Source organism: Bubalus kerabau, chromosome X (assembly GCF_029407905.1).
Source record: "Bubalus kerabau isolate K-KA32 ecotype Philippines breed swamp buffalo chromosome X, PCC_UOA_SB_1v2, whole genome shotgun sequence".
NCBI classification, from domain to species: domain Eukaryota; kingdom Metazoa; phylum Chordata; class Mammalia; order Artiodactyla; family Bovidae; genus Bubalus; species Bubalus kerabau.
Window position 1 is genome coordinate 138,917,741 of NC_073647.1, and position 19,787 is coordinate 138,937,527.

Consider the following 19,787-nt stretch of genomic DNA (forward strand, 5'->3'; position numbering starts at 1 on the left):
AATTACTTTTTCTCATTCTATCATCTTTTAAATTGTAATCTTTTTGGTGCTAAGTTTTGAACTTTTTATGTATCAGATCTACCAACTTTTCCTATATGACTTTTGGATTTGTTTTGCATTCCTTATCTGAACTATTAAAATAATCTCCTAAGATATCTTTGTTTGTAATTATAATTTTGCCTCAATAAATAAAATCTTAAATAACACTTTAAGTATCTTTCACCATTATATGGGTAATAATTTGAACTAAAAAAGTCTATCCTTTTCCTCACTGACATAAATGCTGCCTATAGCATGTATTGTTAAAACTTTTTATCTAGTTGTAAATTTTGTTCCAATGATCTATTCACTTAATACCACATACAAATCTATTCAATACCATACTTCATATATTATAGCTTTATTATATGTTCTAAAACACACCAACTTTCCCATCATAATTCTTTTTCAGTTTATTATTCCACCACCCTGAAGGACCCTTACAATTTTTACTTATGTGACTGTGCTGTACAATTTGTGGGATCTTAGTTTCCAGACCAGAGACTGAACCCAGGCCCCCAACAGTGAGAGCCCAGAGTCCTAATCACTAGACTGCCAGGAAATTCCATTTACTATTCTTGTGAATCTTACTTTTCCAAATCTTTAATATCAACTGGACAAGTTCTTTTTAAAAACCTATTATTATTCATATTGCACTGAATTTATAGGGGGGAAAAAGGCAGTCATCTGTACAATATTGAGTATTCTCATCTAATAATATTATCTATGTTCTCATTACTCCTATCTCCTCTCTTGTCCTTCAAGAAATGTTAGTTTTATTCATATGTATCTTGCATAGTCTTGTTAAATTTATACCTTGCAAGTTTATACCCACTACATTTTTTGATTTGTGTGTCTATGTGTACAGGTGTGGTGCAAATGAACTAGTAAATTATTGAGTAAATTAACATTTTTTTCATGTTTATTTTGAACTGTCACCTCACCTCACTGAACTCTTGTAGCAGTGCAAGTTTTTCAGCTTCTGGTTTATATTTTCTAGGTAGATAATCTTATGCCTTGTAAGTAACATTCTGTTGCTTCCATTCTCAATATTTCTATCTCATTTGCTAAGCCCCAGAGAACAATACTGAAGAACTAAAGTGGCAGCTGATATTTTTGACTTGTTCCAGACTCTGAGAATATAGAAAAAAATCAAACAATAATATGAATTCCAGTACAATGCAATTGATGACTTCCCAACCCTCTGAATTTGCCCGTTATTTGGTCAAGCTCACAGCCCCACATTTTACCCAAATGGAACCTTACCCCACCCAGCATTATGGGAGGATGTTACTGTGCTCCAATGTTTCATCATTAACACTGATTTTGATAGTTCTCTAAGTACCTTATAGCAAGTTAGCAGTTTCCTTCTCTATATTACCTACATTTAAAACATTTTGAATTGTATCAAATGTATCTTCAAGGTATGCTTTTTTCTTTCCACCAATAAAAGATCCATGCAAATACAAGAATGCATTACTCTTTCAATATAATGATGGACTTAATTTACTGTTTTGGAATGGATTTTGTAACTTTGTGAGAATGGCCTTGGGTGGTTTGCTTTTGCTTTGTCTCAGGCCAGAGAATGGCCCCTCTCCAGGTTTGGGCAGCAAGGATGTAAAAATTTTGAACAATGAATCAGAATGTCTGTTTTGCCTCCTTTTTGTGTCCTATATTCTGAAACAATTTAAATAACAGGAATTACCTATTCCTTGAAATCTGGCAGAATGTATGAGTATGTGGAAACTTCTGCAGAAGTAATTTTTTAATAACCTTGCTTCTTGATTATCAGTATTTTAAGGGTATCTGCTTTGTGTCAGGTAATTTGAAAAACTTTTATATATTTCCAGAAAAGCATCCATTTTCCTCGGCCATGTTAAATTTTCCTAGAAACACAATTTCAGGAGTTTTATGAGTGCAGCTATTTGCACTCCAAATCAGAAACACACAAACACACACATTATCTTTGGAGGTTACAAAGAAAGAGTGAAATAGCAGAGCGAGCTTTCTAGGTCAGCCTGGAAATTGTTTGGATGACGTCAAAGCTAGTGTCCTCGTGTCCCCCATTTTCATGAGATGAACTTTACAGTTTATTAGTTTTACTGGGTTGGCCAAAAACTTCGTTTGGGTTTTCTGTACAATGTTATGAAAAAACCCAAACGAATATTTTGGCCAACCCAATACATAGCATTCTCTTACAAAAAGGGTACTCTGGCTGTGTTACCCCACAGATTGCAGTGGGACAAGTGTGGAAGGCAGGAGTTGTTACAGGGCTATTCTAGGTGAGAGCCACTGGTGGCTGGGAGTAGGACAATAGCAGTGAAGATGGTGAGAACTGGTCAGATTGTGAAAATATCTTAACAGGAGAGACAAGAAGATTCACATATACAGTATACTTTCATCAGTAACATCTCACTGTAGACAGATTCTCAACCAGGTACAACTTTTGCTGAGAATCACTGTATGGACTTCAGGTTCTATGAAAATACGGCCTGTTGTTTTCATATTTGTGTATTCCCATTTACAGTTAAGTACAGTGCTTTTCAAATTTATTGAAAGTCATGTGCATGTTTGAAATAGTTCTGACATGAGATTAATGACAATAAATTAGTCAACTCCAGAATTTCAGGTAGAAGGTACTTATGTTAGACATAAAAATCAATGTTTGAATTAAAATTTTGCTTCATTAAACTGTGTTTCTCATGCTATAATGCAACTTTTCAAAGTCAAGCAACTACGTAACATTAATATGCTTCCTCAAAACTTACAAACTTACGTTAACAACCAGAGTCAGAGCTTTTAAACTTCTACATATCAGTAGGTCCAACGCCCAAGAGCACAAGGCTACAACTGCGGCATCAAGTGCTACGTTAAATGCAAATTTAAGAAAAGTAAACTGAAGAGTATTATCAGACTACCCAAACATAGTAAGAGTCTGTGTTATTTGATAAACCTCAACTCTCTAAATTTGTTTTTCAACACAGGGGAGCTTTAAAAAAATAACGCCTGGGCTCCATACAAAGCCAATTAATACCAGAATCTCAGTGGAGCATTTTCCAAAAAAAACAAAAAGCTTCTCCAACAATTCTAGTATCAGCCCGTTAAGAACCACTGCTTCAACAAAATTTTATGAAAGATAAAATAAGCAAAAATTAAAATGCACAGCACAGGAAAAGTATCGAAAAAGGGAGAGTAAGTTAAAACCCAAAGGGCTCACCCTTTGCTACCTCCTCAAACTACCAAAGATTACTAATATTAGGATATACATCATAATCTTATCAATTAGGCTATTAAGATAAAATAAAGCCTGGAAAGATCTTTGCTACTTAACTAAAATCATCTGGTGTTTACAATACTTTCCAATGGAGGAAGGCTGTAGGGTTTCAGGCGTAAAGCAATGCAGAGACAATCGCAGGGCACCAGGTGGAGTAGCTGAAAACTTCAGGCTCTAGTTTCCTGTACTCTAGTCCAGACAGGGAAAGGAGAGAAAGGCCATGTCCATGGAAACAAGCCCTCATGCCTGAAAGGATAATTTTATTTGCATCTATTTTCATTCAAAATTTTAAAAAATAAAGCAACATAAAATATGGGGAAAGGGAAGTTGGTCTTTGAGAGTTTGCACGTTTTTACTGCTACAACAATCCTTCAAACCTGGAGCTACTCAAAGATGAATCATGAAAAATAAGGACAAAGACTTTATTTCAAACAGATTCAGTGGTATGCCTACTACAGCAAAGTCAGGTTGTAGCAAACAGTTTCCTTTCAAATCTGCACTGATGTATAAATTAGACATTATTTGGGAATGACTAACTTCTGGTAAAATGTAGATTCAATCCAACATGATGCTAATTTCTATATTTATTGTAGGCTCTATTTCAGTACTAGAGGTTAAATTTTCATCACCAAAAAATGAGAATAATCTTACAGCTACTACTAAGGTAATGAGCTGTGAAATTACTTTCCCACTACTGTTCTGAAAATATACCCCTAGACTGTTAAGAGAAATTCCAATTTCATTCAGATCTGTTATTTAATTCTTCAGTCATCATCTACTGTTGGCTTGATTGTCACTCCTCTTCTTATTTGACCCCAACCAATTAAACTGCAAAATGAAAATAAAAGAAATCATGAATTTTATATCAGCTTCATTATCATTACCACATAATCACATGACACAACTAGTTTTACTTGCCTATCTGCTCAAATGGAATGTTTCCAAAACCTGCCCCTCCAGAAAGAAAGCTCACACTATCTTCATAGACCCAGAGATGGGCTCTGGCCAGAAGGACTGACAGGAAAAGCAAACAGAAAGTTGCTACTATAAACATGCTCAACTTCGCAAATACACCTGCCCCTTCAGAACCACTAATGAAGAACATTCCAGTCCACCCAAGGAACCACGCTGACATACAAACCACTTCAGTCTGATTTTTTTAAATTCTTTTTTCCTCTTTGAAAAAAAAATTTTTTTAAATCATTCGCAGCACTTCAACAGGTCACAATGGCTTTATCACGACTTTAGCTGGTAAAGGAAATTAAGAGATGACCTAGAGGAGTAGATAATCTATAAACAGATTACTCTCAACAGCAGAGGGATTTCTGCTCCATCTCTGTTTCAATGTCTGCTCTAGTCAATGGCCAGGACAGATTGCTACCTAAATTGTAGGTTCCAGAACAGAACTTACCTAAGCATGGGTTAAAAACAACAAATCTAAAGAATATAAGGATCATTCAGACGTTCTCATTTCTTTTAATAATTTTAACATACTTGCTTATTTTTAAGCAACGTCTAAAATTTCATTTGGACAGAATCCTCTTATAATATTAGTAGACACACAACAAGATCATTCCTTTAAAAATACACTGGGGAAAAAAAAAGGAAAAAAAATGATAAATAAATAAAATACACTGGAAATCAGTGTGTCTATAACAGCAAAGAGTATAATCACATGAGAGTCAAATCAAGCAGGCATAAATCATCACAAAGCAGGATGGTTTACTAAAAGTTTAACTCTGTCTCAATTAGAAAGTAATAATTCAGATCTTCTGAACAGTACATGATTAGATCATCCTGAGGCATTGTGCCAGGGAAGCCTTAATAAGGGAGGTAGATAGGAAGAAACAAAAGCAAACCAAAGGTGATTTAAGTAATTATGTGGACAATCAGGACACATAACACTCTAATGTAGAAGGTTTATATGAGACTAAGCAGGAGGAATTTAAAATGCGTTCAAGTAGACTTCCAGGAAGGTCCTGAATCAGAAAGTAGTGGGAAGTTACTAGAAATTACTGAGTACTGCATGAAAAAATGTTATAGGAAGACTAATTTTGACTGAATGCTTAAATAACAGTAGAAGAGGCATATTAGCAATCTTTTGCACTGACTTTTAAGTGTGAAATGATGATGGTATGGGCTACAAAGAGGTCACACAGAATAGAAAGGAAAGGGTAGATTTAGTAACTAACCAAGAAAAGAGGAGAGAGAGGAGTCAACAATATGTGTATGCTTCCAAGTTCTATCCACTCAAAGGGCCCTAAAGAAACAGCACCTTTGGAGAAGTGAGCACCCCTAGCACCCAAATCTTCATTTCTAACACCATTTCCCACTAAGAGGAATCAGGGCTCCCTGGAGAAATGGCCAATTCTAAACTGGAGCAGGAGAGAGACACAAGGTGACTTCAGAACAACCTGTGCCAGAAAGTAAGGAACTATTAAAAAACAAACCCAACAGAGACATACTGAAGCTTGTGCAGCTTCCAAATTGTCCATGGGGTTGTGATTTGCTTCAGAAAGCAAAGTAGATGGTTTACCTTCTGGGAAGACAAAAGTCATTTTCTCTGAAAAGCCCTCTTATATAGTTGGCTTTTGCATCCTCCAGAAATAGGAGGGCAAGGATTGATGCCTCCTGAGTCTGGGTTTCAGTTGAAGTAGAGAGAATACAGTGGCTATTCCCCAAAAGTCCACAGTGGGGTATAGTTATCTCCAGAATACATCACTGTTAATTTAGCATGGGTTTCGTGACAGTCATAGAGATGGATCCCTTAATAAAATAATAGGTTAAAAAAAATGGGGAAATATCAACAGGACATAGGAGCCAGTGTGTCTCCTGGACAAATTCTAGACATCAATATAAGTAAGGATAGTAATCAATCAGTAAGGGCCTGCTGAATAAAATGGACTCCATGAATGCATATTATAACTAGGTAAGTAAATAATGGGGAAGAAAGAATGTCAAAATGACAAATGATGAGTGGCAGAGTTAGAGTTTGGGGGGATGGGTAATCACCATTTTGTGATCACTATAATCAAGCTCAATTCAGACAAAAATCATCAGTGGATGCTAAGCTAAATCCCTCCCCCGAAGGGGAGGGGAGGGTGTGATAAGGAACAGACTATTTGCATAGGTTCTCCCCTCAAAAATACTAATTCACAAGCGTAGAGTAACTATAGGGTGGAGAAACTGGCTAATGCCTTGCCTGTATGATCAAAATTAACCTCAACAAGGAGCAATCAGGTATCATGTGTCTCTAGTTATGACTCCCTGAGGAGACATCACCACCTACCTGAAAATATTCTAACCAAGAATACATAACCTGAACCTAATCTTAGGAAACATCAAATAAACCCAAATGGAGGAACAATCTAGAAAGTAACTAGCTTGTATTCTTCAAAATTGCCACTGACAAGTAAGATAAGGAAAGGCTGAGGAAATTCCAAATTAAGAGATCAAAGAGCCATGAACACTAAATGCAGTGCATGACCCTAGACAGGAAGGAGACAGAGGACATTATCAGAACAAGTGATAAAACTGACTGTAGACTTTAGTATTTTAACAATGTTAAGCGTCCTGAAAGTGAAAGTAAAGTCGCTCAGTCGTATCCAACTCTTTGCAATCCCATGGACTGTAGCCTACCAAGCTCCTCTGTCCATGGGATTTTCCAGGCAAGAGTACTGTAGTGGATTGTCATTTCCTCCTCCAGAGGATCTTCCCGACCCAGGGATTGAACCCGGGTCTCCTGCACTGCAGGCAGACGCTTTACCGTCTAAGCCACCAGGGAAGTCCTTAAGCTTCTTGAAGTGGTTATATAAGATAATATTGTTTTTAAGAAATATACACCAAAGTATTAAGAGATAAAGGGGCAACCTATTTCTCAAAAAAAGGTTCAGAAAAAGGTATTAAATTCATTGGTTTTTGCATAGGTTGTGTCTATCACAAATCAGGCCTAGAAATACAGATTTCAAAATCATCCGAATAAACAGTTGAGAATTAAAGCCGTGGTACAATAACCGTTGCCTTCAAGGTAAAGTGTGTTTGTGAGTGTGTTAAGTAAACTGTGTCTTTTTTATTAGACACTGACAAAGGCTAATAAACTTACCGCCAGTGTTTCTCAACTCTTCGGCTAAGTGCAATTTTTTCTCCTACTTCTGTGCACACAGGATTAGTCAAGACGATTTTACCCAAATCAGCCTTGACTGCACTAACTCTTCCTCCTGTCGACAGGGATCCTATATTCACCATAAGCACTTCATTCTTAGACAGCTTTTGTACCTAAGGAAATCAAGTGGTGAAAAATAAACCCCCAAATCAAGAAGATGCTTTCCAAATAACTGCTTATTTTTCTACCACCTTACCAACAAAAGACATCAGCTATTTTTCATCTCTGCCAACCTGATTTCAGTTAAGACTTTTAAGAAAAACATACAGATAATAGGAATTATGTCATTGTTATACAGGACATACTGTTTCCCGTTGTTTTACTTTAGACTGCCATATGCAAGTTCTCGGTTTTCGGGAAGTTAAATTTATTTATCTTCTCTCTTTTCTTAATCCTATCTTAACTAAAAAGTATGAACCTCAAAACTGGTCTTAACGTCACTGGCACTCGAAGCACTTACTTTCGCTGCTTTCTTGTCTCCTTCAGTGCGAACACCTAGAAGCCTTCTAAGCAGGAAATAGGAAATTTCCAATTCTGTGAAGATCTCAGGTAAAGCTCCAACCGCACCAAGTACTTGCCCCACCATTCTGTCAGCCCGGCACAAAGTGGGGTCAATTTTTGTTCCAACTCCTGATCCAAAATAAGATATATATGGTCCAACATTTTATTTCCTATAAAGCTGTTTACCCAAAAAACTTATTCAAACTAGTACAGCACATACCTACCTACACATTTTAATACACAACTTATATTTTCATACTAATTTATTGGCTACATAGATGTGACAATAGTTATCTGAAGGAAGAGAATTGTAAACTCACAGGTTAGTTGGGTATTTGAGGACGAGTCTCTTGATTTAAATTGTAAGCAAAGGACAAACAGAGATAACAGCCTAAATAAAAAATGAATCTGAATACCCATAATGAAGGCTGAAACAATACAAAATTCATGAGTAGTTTACAGGATGTTTACCCGCCATTTTCCCCCGAAAGAATGATCAAAAAGACAGCTTAAAGATTTTACGTGATTCCTGGGATTGATTTCAAAATATCTTAGCTGCATGTCTTGCATGGAGGAGAGAAGATATAAAGATGAGGCAAGAATGGTAAAGTATTGGGAATTCCCTGGCGGTTCAGTGGTTAGGAACTGGCACCCTCACTGTTGTAGACCTAGGTTCGATCCCTGGTTGGAGAACCAAGATCCTGCAAGCCATGTAGCACATCCCCGCTAAAAAACAACTGTAAAGTATTGATAATCTTTGAAATTGCATGGTGGCTACATGACCACATGTTACACTATTCTCTGTACTTTTATGTTTGAAAAGTTCCATAAGTTAAATTTTAAAAGTCCCAAGAGTTTCCTTATTTACAAAACAAAAAGGATAAAATTATACACAACTAATTACAAAATAGAAAAATGAATTAAACACCTAAACATCAGAGAACAAAAAGACGAACTCCTTCACACCAAACATTTTCTTTAATCCAAAAGTTACTAACACCTCTGACGAATTCTCACTGTATCTTGCCTTTTTCTGGTATCAGGTAATACGCTACTGTACTAGACCAGGAAACCCATATATTATTTCAGTAACAGCAAGATAATAGAAGTTATCATCTTTAATTCCCACCTCAGTGTTTAACTATGATCTACCATGATTTAATTGACATTTGTAGGTAACTCTCTATTTGAAAATCATACAAAAACAACAAAAAAACCACACTACCCCAAAACCATGTTTAAAAAAAACCTACGGTTAGGTATTTTTAGATTTTAGGCCATAAAATTTACTTTGGTACTGCTAAAAAGGAGCTACTTTAAAAATTAAACCAAAATTCTTGTTTAAAAATAATTTTCACAAACACATGAAATCATCATATGACCTAAAATCAACAGCTTAACCACATATACATTCCCCTACCCTGCTCGATCATTAAACATCAAACGCTGATTCTTGTTATGTTTGACAGAAAACAGCAAAATTCTGTAAAGTAATTATCCTTCAAAAAGTAAAGAAATAAAGTGGCAAACAAAAAACCCCGTAGGGATGAGAGGAAAAGCCTTACCAATAAGACCTCCTGGGGCAGCATACTGAAGATCATTATGCTCTGCGAAAAGCGATACAATTTTGGAAAAGATAGGTTTACACATGAGTTTTCCTTCACTGTCTTTGGAAACAATACCAGGTCGAACTTCTATCTCCTGGCCCACCTGTAAAAATATAAATTAATAATTAGAATTTGTGGGACAACACCATTTTCATTACATACAAAAAGTTCTAACAGGAAGACCACAAAACTGAAAAGTCATCCTTATTTCAAAGATCACTATTAAAAAAAAAAGATGTGGAAGAGATCTTCAAATTCAGAACCATCCAAATGTTTTGAACAACCTATCATATAAGCCTATCGCCAATTTAAATGTGCTTCATATTCACAGAAGCCTATGAAGTTTGAGGTCAAACACACTCAAAAGATATACTACTAAACAAAGAAATCTACATCAAGTACTAGACACCATGAAGAAAAAAATTATTTTTCAATTTGGAGTGTCTATACTATTCTCCTACTTAGGACAAGAGAAAAAATAAAGCAAAAGCACAACAATCAAAATCCAGTTTACCTTTAATACTCCTTTTAGAATACTACCACCAGCTACACCCCCCTTAAGGTCATCAACTTCACAGCCAGGTTTGTTGACATCAAAGGATCTAATAACTAAAAGAAAACAAAACAAATTAAAGCCAATTCTATTCACTTTAACTTCAGAAAAATTTATTTTTTTGTAAGTTAACTTTTCTTAAATAGTAGACACACAAAATTTATACAAGGAGACTCTGTCATAAAGTCTAATATTATTGCAGCTAAGTATACTGCAATTTTAATTATGCTGGAAAAAGTAGAAATAACTTAAAAGTACATTGATAGGAGGCATACTATGGTACACCCATAGTATGGAGTATCATGCAGCTGTTAAAAAAAAGACTGTTAGAGGGGAGAATAGTTTGAGAGAGAATGGATACACGCGTATGTATGGCTGAGTCCCTCTGCTGTCCACCTGAAACTATTACAACATTGTTAAATACCTATACCCCAATATAAAATTAAAAGTTGAAAAAAAAAAAAAAAAAGAATGTTAGAGTATATGTAATAATGTAGAAGGATAACCTTCATCTGTTGTTCAGGAAAAAAGAAAAGACTAGTTATGCATAGTATGATCCCACTTTCACATACAAAAACTGAAACAAGAAACGCATTATGTTTATAAAGGTGCACAAACAGTACACACCAATTGTTAACTGTAACTTCAGGGCTAAGGGGTGAGGCAGGCATTGTGGACCTTTCTGGTCATATACTTTATATGACTTCTGCAACCAAGATTTAGTTTCAAAACTTCAAAACAACCCTAGGACTACGTGACCTGCACTTTAGTCCTGAGAGCAGGAACCATTAACAAGGGGTACTCATCACAATAATCCAAGAGAACCCTGCCCACAACACACAGAAAGGGCTGGGGGGCACCTAGGTGAAGCTTCAGAGGGTTCAAATGTCTGCTGTGAAAAGGTTCCACCATCTGTGTAGAAACCACGAGTTTAAATTATGAAGTTATACTAATATTGATATCACAAACTTAAACAAATGAGAGAGATGAATATCTTCATTAATGGTACAATGAAATCATTTGTCTGGAAGTCCTAATATCCTGTTTCTAACTAAAACATAATTCCATAAGGCATACTTTATTGCTCCATCTTGATCATGTAACATAACATATACCAAGCACAAAAAGGCTAAAAGTTATGTCTGTATTCAGGACTCTCATCCAGTAATGCAATCTAACTCTGCTAATACAATCTCAAAATTAACTGACTTCAAAAAAAAGTTTTTTATGGAGACTGTAATTTATTATCACCTCTGCAAAAATCATTGGTGATTCCCTTAAAGAGGAATCAGCAATGTGGGAAAGATCAAATAAAAATCCTATTACTTACCAATAAGTCTGGGTTCTGAAGTAAAGTCTCTTGGGGGTACTGGAATTTTCTTTACTATGTACTCACAGACAACTTCAATATTGTATTTTAGCTGAGCAGAAATTGGGATAATAGGAGCGCCTTCTGCTACTGTACCTATAAGACAAAATTTTCAAAAGATCAAAATTCTTCAGTTTTATAGAACTTGTTCTTTATATAAAATGATGCCTAAATAGGCATAAATATACTCACATATACCCACAGCAACAGGCAGAAAATGGTAATTCTTTTCAGAAAAGTGTCAGTATTCTATGTTTGTTTTTACTCCTGAAAATGAACACTATTGCATTCAAGGGGGAAACACTCAAATTTTACTAATAGATATTTAATATACCAAAATAATAAAACTGTTTAAAGGATTAAAATACTTAACACTCCTGGGAAAGACCATTTTACTAGTTGAAAGGTTTCTTTAGTTCAGTTCAGTTGCTCAGTCGTGTCCGACTCTTTGCAACCCCATGAACCGCAGCACACCAGGCCTCCCTGTCCATCATCAACTCCCAGAGTCCACCCGAACACATGTCCATTGAGTCGGTGATGCCATCCAACCATCTCATCCATCGTCCCCTTCTCCTCCTGCCCTCAATCTTTCCCAGCATCAGGGTCTTTTCGAATGAGTCAGCTCTTGGCATCAGGTGGCCAAAGTATTGGAGTTTCAGCTTCAACATCAGTCCTTCCAATGAACACCCAGGACTGGTCTCCTTTAGGATAGACTGGTTGGATCTCCTTTCTAATAACATGCAACTGACCTCCCAATAAATGTCAAAACAAAATTATAGTCTCTTGCTAATCAAAGACTAAATGGCATACATAATATCTGCTCCTTATTAATTAAATGTCTAACAGGTTCATGAAAGAAATGTACCAAACACAATGAGGCTTTAATCAAAATGAGACCTTTTTTGTTATGAGAGAACTGGACGCAGAAGAAGTCAACCTTTCTCACAAGAAAAACAAGGCTAAGAGAGAATCTAATGTCAACAATAAGATGTCTTCCCTGAAATGAAAAACACCATGCCATTAAAGGAAAGGAACACTAAAGATAAATCACTATCAGTTCCAATTCTAAAAGTAGCTACTCAGTAAGGATAGTGTAAGACTGAAGTTTTTTTATGGATTTTAAAAAATATTTTTTTGCCCATGCCACAGAGCTTGTGAGATCTGTTTCCCAATTGAGGGATTGAATCAGTGCCCTCAGAGTGAAAGCAGAGTCCTAACCAGTGGACTGCCAGGGAATTCCCAAGACCAAAGTTGTTTTTTTTTTTTTTAAAGCTTTTGTTTATTTTACCATCACTGAGGAAGATTTTTATTAGGTATTATGGCTTCTTACCTTGAACAAATGCAAGGATCTGTTCATACTGTTCTTTAGCCTGGCTTTCTTTTACCAAATCAATTTTATTTTGTAGGATCAAAATATGCTTCAGTTTCATGATTTCTATAGCAGCCAAGTGTTCAGATGTCTGAGGCTGAGGACAAGACTCGTTACCAGCTAGATGATAAAGAATAAAAAAGATACATGAGAATTAGCTAGAACTATCTATCAGAATAGGAAAATCCATAAGAGGCAGATTAGTAGTTGCCAGGGAGTGAAGGAAAGGGGGTTTAGAGTGACTTCTTAATGGGCACGGGTTTCCTTCTAGGGAGACAAAAATGTTCTGGAACTCAATAGCGCTGATTCTTATAAAACACTGTAAATGTACTTCGTATCACCAAATTGTATACTTTAAATAGCTATACTGCTAACTTTTATGCTATGTATATTATACTATTAAAAAAAACAAAACAAAACACCTAGCTGATATCTAAAAAAGGAAATGCTTGAATGCCCTAACCCTATTCAAAGCAGAAGTCCTGGATTGTTGCCAAGCATTCAACTTTTGCCCCTGCTCCACCCCTTGTGCCTGCATTCACTGGAATCTCCTGATTATCAGATTCTCTTTCCTGGTCTTAAGCCAGTAAGCTAAGAATCCACAAGTTTGGCATTTCAGGGTCTGCCCTTGGCTTTTGCTCAAGCACAAGGTATAGCCTGCTGGCTGTATCCAGTTTTAGAGATGCTCTGACCTGGTCAAGCTCCTGAGAGATGGGGAGTAATTAAGGGAAGACACTTAACACAGTCCATGAATTTCAACTACTATCAGAGGCTACTCCCTAACAAATAGAGGAAAGAACACTAAAAATAACCATTGGTGTTATCAAGAAGTAGGTATGTTTTGCTGGATACTCCAATGACCATCCTCCCTAAGTGGTGATGTTTAGGTGTCTTATACTCTATCCACTCAGCCTACTTTAAAAAATTATATCCCATAGCAACAAAATAAGTTCACATAAGGTGGCACAACCCCAGACTTGAAAATCGCAGTTCATCTACTAGACTTCAGCACTTATTATAAATGAAATTTGGATCTAATAAAACCATTATTCACCAATGTTGTAGTAAACAGTTCAAAGATGCTCACACAAAAAAATATAAAACTAAAATAATAAATCATTTCATGGACCCAGATTTTTGATAGCTGGAAGACAAGGATGTCATACTGGTTGACATGTTAGTTCTCATTCCTGTCACCTTTAGATACTGGATATAGTCATTAAAGGCCTTAGTTTCCCTTTAAGTATTCCATCTTGGATTTGCTCCACAGTGATTTGTTGGAACCAATTCTGATGTATTTACCTATCAACAGAAGAGCAGCATCCATCACTGCGGCACCGTTCAGCATAGTAGCCATCAGAATATCATGGCCAGGACAGTCAACAAAGGAAACATGCCTAACAAATTAAAAAATAACCATCAGTCCTAAGATCAATCAATACATCAACATTCGAGTTAGATTCCCTAAAATTAAACCCCTTGAAGTATAGAATGTCAATACTGCATAAGAATATGCAAATAATTATTTCTGTAAAGTCAAGCAGTTTCAGGACTTGGTGTTTCTAGACTTTAGAAATACGATCACCTACTGGCTCAATTATACTTCAGAAAGAAATAAAAATTTCACTGAAACAGATGAGATTTGTAATTAACAGATCTATGGTTACCAACAGTGGGGTTGGGGGAAGAAGGAATCAGATGAAAGCAGTCACAAACTTTTTTAAGATAAAGTACCAGGGGTATAACATACAATAAAATAAATATAGTTACCACCACTATATGTCATACATGAAAGTTGTTAACAATAAATCCTGAGTCTTCATCACAAGGAAAGATTTTTTTTTTATTTAAGTTTATATCTATATGAGATGATGGATGGTCACTAAACTTACTGTGAAAATCATTTCAAAATGTATGTCAAATTATTATGCTGTATACCTTAAAGCTTATTACAGTGCTGTATGCCGATTATATCTCAATAAAACTGGAGGGAAAAATATAAAATATGAAAAGAACAAAAATTACCTATTGGCTAAGAGTAAAATCACTGCAGATCATTACAAAGCAAATGAAATTAGTTATGTATAGAAATAACTGAAGAAACACAAACTCCCAAATCTAATCAAAGAAAATATGGTATAAAGTAAATACCTGGGAATGTCATTGATTTGAAAGCTAAAACTGTTAACAGAATGGGTAGTGCTATCTGAAAAAATTTGCCAAAAACTTCTCCAGCATCTTGAAAAGCTGGAAATGCCAATCAGAAGTAGAGATGGCAGCACTATCTTAACAAAACTATGCTACTCATTCGGAACCATTATTTTTAATAGCTGTATACTCACACTCATAATCTAAAATAGGGGCACCAAACTGCCCCACTGTCATAACCACTCATGCACATCATGACTGCTTTCCTAACACAAGAACAGAAATAAGTAATTCAAAAGAGAATCTGTGACCTGCAAAGCTGAAAATACTTATTATTGGGCCCTCTCCAGGACAAGTTTGCTGATAAGGGCCACAAGTAGGGTGAGGCAAGTGAGGCACTAAACACGCATGCAAAATTTAAGGGTATACCCAAAAAGCCAGTAATCAAAACAAAGAATATTTAAGTACTTAAAAAAATAAAAATTTATACAAGAAAATCCAAGATGAATAAAATACAAAAAACTTACTGAAAACAGGATCAGCAACGATGCCATGCCAAAAGCAAAACAAACAAAAAATCCAGTGATAATGAAAAGAAAAAAACAGTAATTTGAGCCTCTCTTTATTTTACTTTAGGAATTCCCTAAATTCCTAAATTCCAGTGGTTAGGACTCAAAGCTTTCACTGCAGGGGGCCCAGGCTCGATCCCTGATCACAAGGCATGTGGCACGCCCCCCAAAATTTTTAATTTAAAAGTAAATAAATAACACTGTTTACTTGGATTGTTGTTGTTTATTTGCTAACTCATGTTCCCTCTTGTGACGTCATGGACCATAGCCCGATAGGCTGCTCTGTTCATGGAATTTCCCAAGCAAGATTACTGGACAGGGTTGCCATTTTCTTCTCCAAGATTCTTCCCACCCAGGGACAGAACCTGCATCTCCTGCATTGCAAGTGGATTCTTTACTGCTGAGCCACCTGGGAAGCCCTTATCTTCATCTTGATTACCAGGCCTGATTTTTTTCTTAAAGCATTCTCCCTCGCCTCAAACTCTGAGTTTCATTCACCTCTTCCTAGTCCCAGCTCTGCCTCGCTCTACAGCTTCCTTGTGGACATCCCCAATCACCATAAACATCACCAGGTGGATATCAGTATCCTCTGATAAAGAATATATAATCATATTCAGAAAATAAATGGGTTACAAGTCCTTGTATTTAAGAGAGGGGATTAAGAATGGCTTTGTTCCTTTATCTAAGACACAAAACCAACACTGTTTAAGAGAAATTTAGGAAGCCTGGCAAAAAGAATCCCTTAAATCCAATGAGCTGTGTTTCTGTCTCATTTTGCTTATGTGATACTTTTCCTTAGGAGCACTTACACATATGTGTCTTAAGGTAGTTTTAAATACTTGACTTTTCAAATTACTGTCATTATGGACCAGAAAAACAAAATAATGGAAAAATAAAGCCATTCAACAATTAGGTTCATTGTTTAACATCTCAATTAAATATCTCAAAAAGTACAAACCACACGACAACAAAATACGAAATGTTAAGTCAAAAAAGGTCACCTGACTAATTTGAAGTTCCCTTTGGTCCCTGGAATGTCTGTAGGAAACTCATCAGGTGTGCTACTTCCACAGGATCTATAACATTCTGGCCGAGGACAACTTGGGTCATCAAGTTTATAAATCTAAAAGTTTCAATGAGACAAGACTTGGATTTGTTATCTGCACACTCAACAATTAAAGTTGAGTTTTTCATTTCACTGTACACAGCTCACCTTAGCATTAGCATAGCCAAGTTTGATTGTAATATTTCTTTCCAGTTCATTTTTGAAACGGACAGTGTGGACTCCAGAAATAGCTTTTACAACTGTAGATTTCCCATGAGCTACGTGACCAATTGTACCTACAAAGTACAAAAAAATTAATTCAAGTGCATTCAGTTACACCACATATTTTTTCAATTTTAGAGTAGAAAACCCAAAGCCATAACTCACTGTCAATATCACTGTAAAACCAACAGTGACTGATTTTTCCTCTTACATATCCCTGATTACAAAAACTCATGATGATACAGGACTGAAGAGAACCTTCCATGTGACAACCTTGTTTTAAACCATACTGAGCATAATAAAAGCTATCCATCTTTAATCACAGAAAACAGTGCCTTCATTTAAAATAAACACTTGTAAAAAAGTGCATGAAACTTTGTATATCAAGGAACTTTTCAGCATTTTCAGAGCGAAGTAAGTATGAAGAGCCCTGACACACAAAAAAGGAATCCATGGAAACAAGAAAAAAACTCAGGTATGATTATAGTAATGCTATTAAGGCTAGTACGTATCTTACAACTTTTTTAAGAATCTCAAGGTACAGCCTTACTTTTAAGGAGGTTTTACTGTTTTTGTACAGACTCTCAAATACCCCAAATTTACACTAAGTCAACATAACTTCTCCTCCAAAGTTCCAGGTGCCAATTAAGGGGGAAAAAAAACCACCCTAATTATAGCTTATGCACATATCAAACAAACTTTCACAAACTCTGCTCTTGCAACATCCTTGTGTGGCAAGTACAATCACATTTCCCCTCTTCTTTACTAGATGACTACATATCACCTTATGCTATTAAAAGTTTTCTTTAAGTCTCTACCTTTTCTTCTCACCTAGTCTATAAGCTAGACATAGGCAACAGGGGCCTCCCACCAAAAATCTAGCAGATGCATTGCTACCAAGAGCTCAACGTCTATTTCTCAAATATCTGCATCTTCATGTAATTCAGGTACTTACACAAAGGCAAAGATTAAAATTATTTGCTGGAAATCAATCAAATCTCCAAGTTATTCTTATCTCACCTATATTAATTGTGGCTTGTCTGCTGATAACTTCATGTGAAAGTGGCGTCAACTTGGAAACATCCTGCAATCAAATATTTCTATGTTAAATCACTGTACATAAGATGAATCAGAATTTTGACTTTACATTGTTACCTACAGCTCGCTACCATTTGAATAGCCCTCTTCTACTTTTAAAGCGCTTTTCCTGTACAATCTTGCATTCTAGAAAGCACTAAAAGTCCTTCATCCTTACACACTGATTATGGGAGATGTAGAGGCTCTGGGTCCCCCAACCTTGAGAGCATTAGCACTAAGGAATGTGTAGATACTTCTTTCTCAAAACTTCCAAAGTGAAGAGCCTTAATGACACTTAACACTAAGTTTCTAGCCATATCATTCGGGAGGCTCGGGGCCCCACGACCGCACAGCCCCATGCCCAGCTCCCTGACAGAAGCGCGTGGGGCAGCGCGAGCGCGGCTTTGGGCGCCGGGCTCCAGGTCTCCCTCCTAACTCATGTTCCTGACCGCCCGGCACCGCCTCGTTCCACAGCCTTGCGGGAGGCCCGGTCATCCCCACTCCTGAGCGCATAGCGCATACTTCCAGAGCCGTGCCTTACCAAAGTGGCGAGATCTTGCCGAGAAAGGTGCGGCTGCCCTAAAGTCACACCAGCCTCACCCCCCGCCATCTTGCATGGAGAGGAAGGAAGTCGGCCGCGTCCCTGCCTGACCGCGCGCAGGACCCCTAGTGCAGGGCTGAGCAGCGGAGGCGGAAGGGCTGGCTAGGGCCCAGGCCTGGGGGAGGAGGATGGCCGCAGCAGCGGAGGCCTCACTGTTTGGACTTGTCTCTTAATTAATTTGTATAGTGCCTGCCGGCAGGCTGACTAAAAAACACAAGGCCAAGTTTCGGGATCTACTCGCGGCAGATCTGTTGGATATTTGTGCAGGCAACGGTGCGGGCAGCCCCAATAAAGGCCCCTAACGAGGCGGGCGATGCCACCGAGGCGCGCGCTGACTAGGGTGAACCCACTTCCGGTTCCCCTAGGGATGGCCGAAAGTTTCCCGGAACCTGGGATTCTTATCTGGGGTGTGAGGATAGACTGTTGGAGTGTCCTTCTTTACCGATTTCCATAATTTATTAAGACGAGATCAGCCCCGGGTCCGTCTCGCCTGTGACGGAGTTCTTGGCCGCGAGGTGGCCGCGTACCGAGCTGGCGGGCGGTGAGGAGGGCGCCCTCAAGCGGATGTTTTGCGACCCAGAAATGGCAAAAGCAAAGTCTCTAACTTGTTCTCACCGAGAGGTTTCTAGAGCCTAGGGGGTGGTCCATGGTGTAGGACTCCATGCTAATGGAGTTAGCACAGGATAGAAGCTAGGTGTCGTGAGAGCGCCCAAAGGTGTTTTGGTTTTTTAGCCGATCCGAATCTCTATTTTCTTTACTCTTTCTCCTTTCTAAATATTCATTGTTCTTTTTCTGCAGCTAATGAAAACTGAAGGTCTTCAAATGTCATGTTTGCGAATACAGACCGTATTCAGCGGAAATTGGGAATCATTTTTTTTTTAATCCCAAGAACATAACAGTCTGTACACACATATTTTTTGGAAAGCTTAAATATAAGAAAATATAATTAAAAGTCACTCTAAAATCAAAAGTAAAATTATTCTTTGGGGATTTGTTTAAAAAAAAAAACAGTGAAAAGCAAAGTGTAGTGAATGTACTAAAAGCTACTTAAAATCTCTTAATGTACTTGAAATTTTTTGTTAAAAGCTATTGCTTTTTTGTGTGACTTCCTGATTTTCAGTAAAATGTGCATATAATAACAATAAACTGTATTCTGTGTGAAAAAAAGATCTGAGAAAGCCCATTTTTTCACTGGACCTATTACCAATAAATCGGTATTTTAAAATTTAAAGATTTTTGAGACTTTCTTAA

At 37.0% G+C, this 19,787-nt stretch overlaps 1 protein-coding gene across 1 annotated transcript; it reads right to left on the bottom strand.

The window, feature by feature from the left end:
• Window positions 1-3,556: 3,556 nt before the first annotated feature.
• Window positions 3,557-18,627, bottom strand: EIF2S3 (eukaryotic translation initiation factor 2 subunit gamma). The gene is made up of 12 exons (XM_055563080.1): window positions 18,477-18,627; window positions 17,879-17,942; window positions 16,805-16,932; window positions 16,593-16,714; window positions 14,177-14,271; window positions 12,836-12,994; window positions 11,467-11,601; window positions 10,098-10,192; window positions 9,542-9,686; window positions 7,936-8,105; window positions 7,416-7,588; window positions 3,557-4,141 (listed from the first exon to the last, which is right to left on the bottom strand). Exons 1-12 carry the CDS (start codon window positions 18,543-18,545, stop codon window positions 4,078-4,080), a joined length of 1,419 nt encoding a protein of 472 aa, XP_055419055.1. The 5' UTR covers window positions 18,546-18,627; the 3' UTR covers window positions 3,557-4,077.
• Between the last annotated feature and the right edge of the window lie 1,160 nt (window positions 18,628-19,787).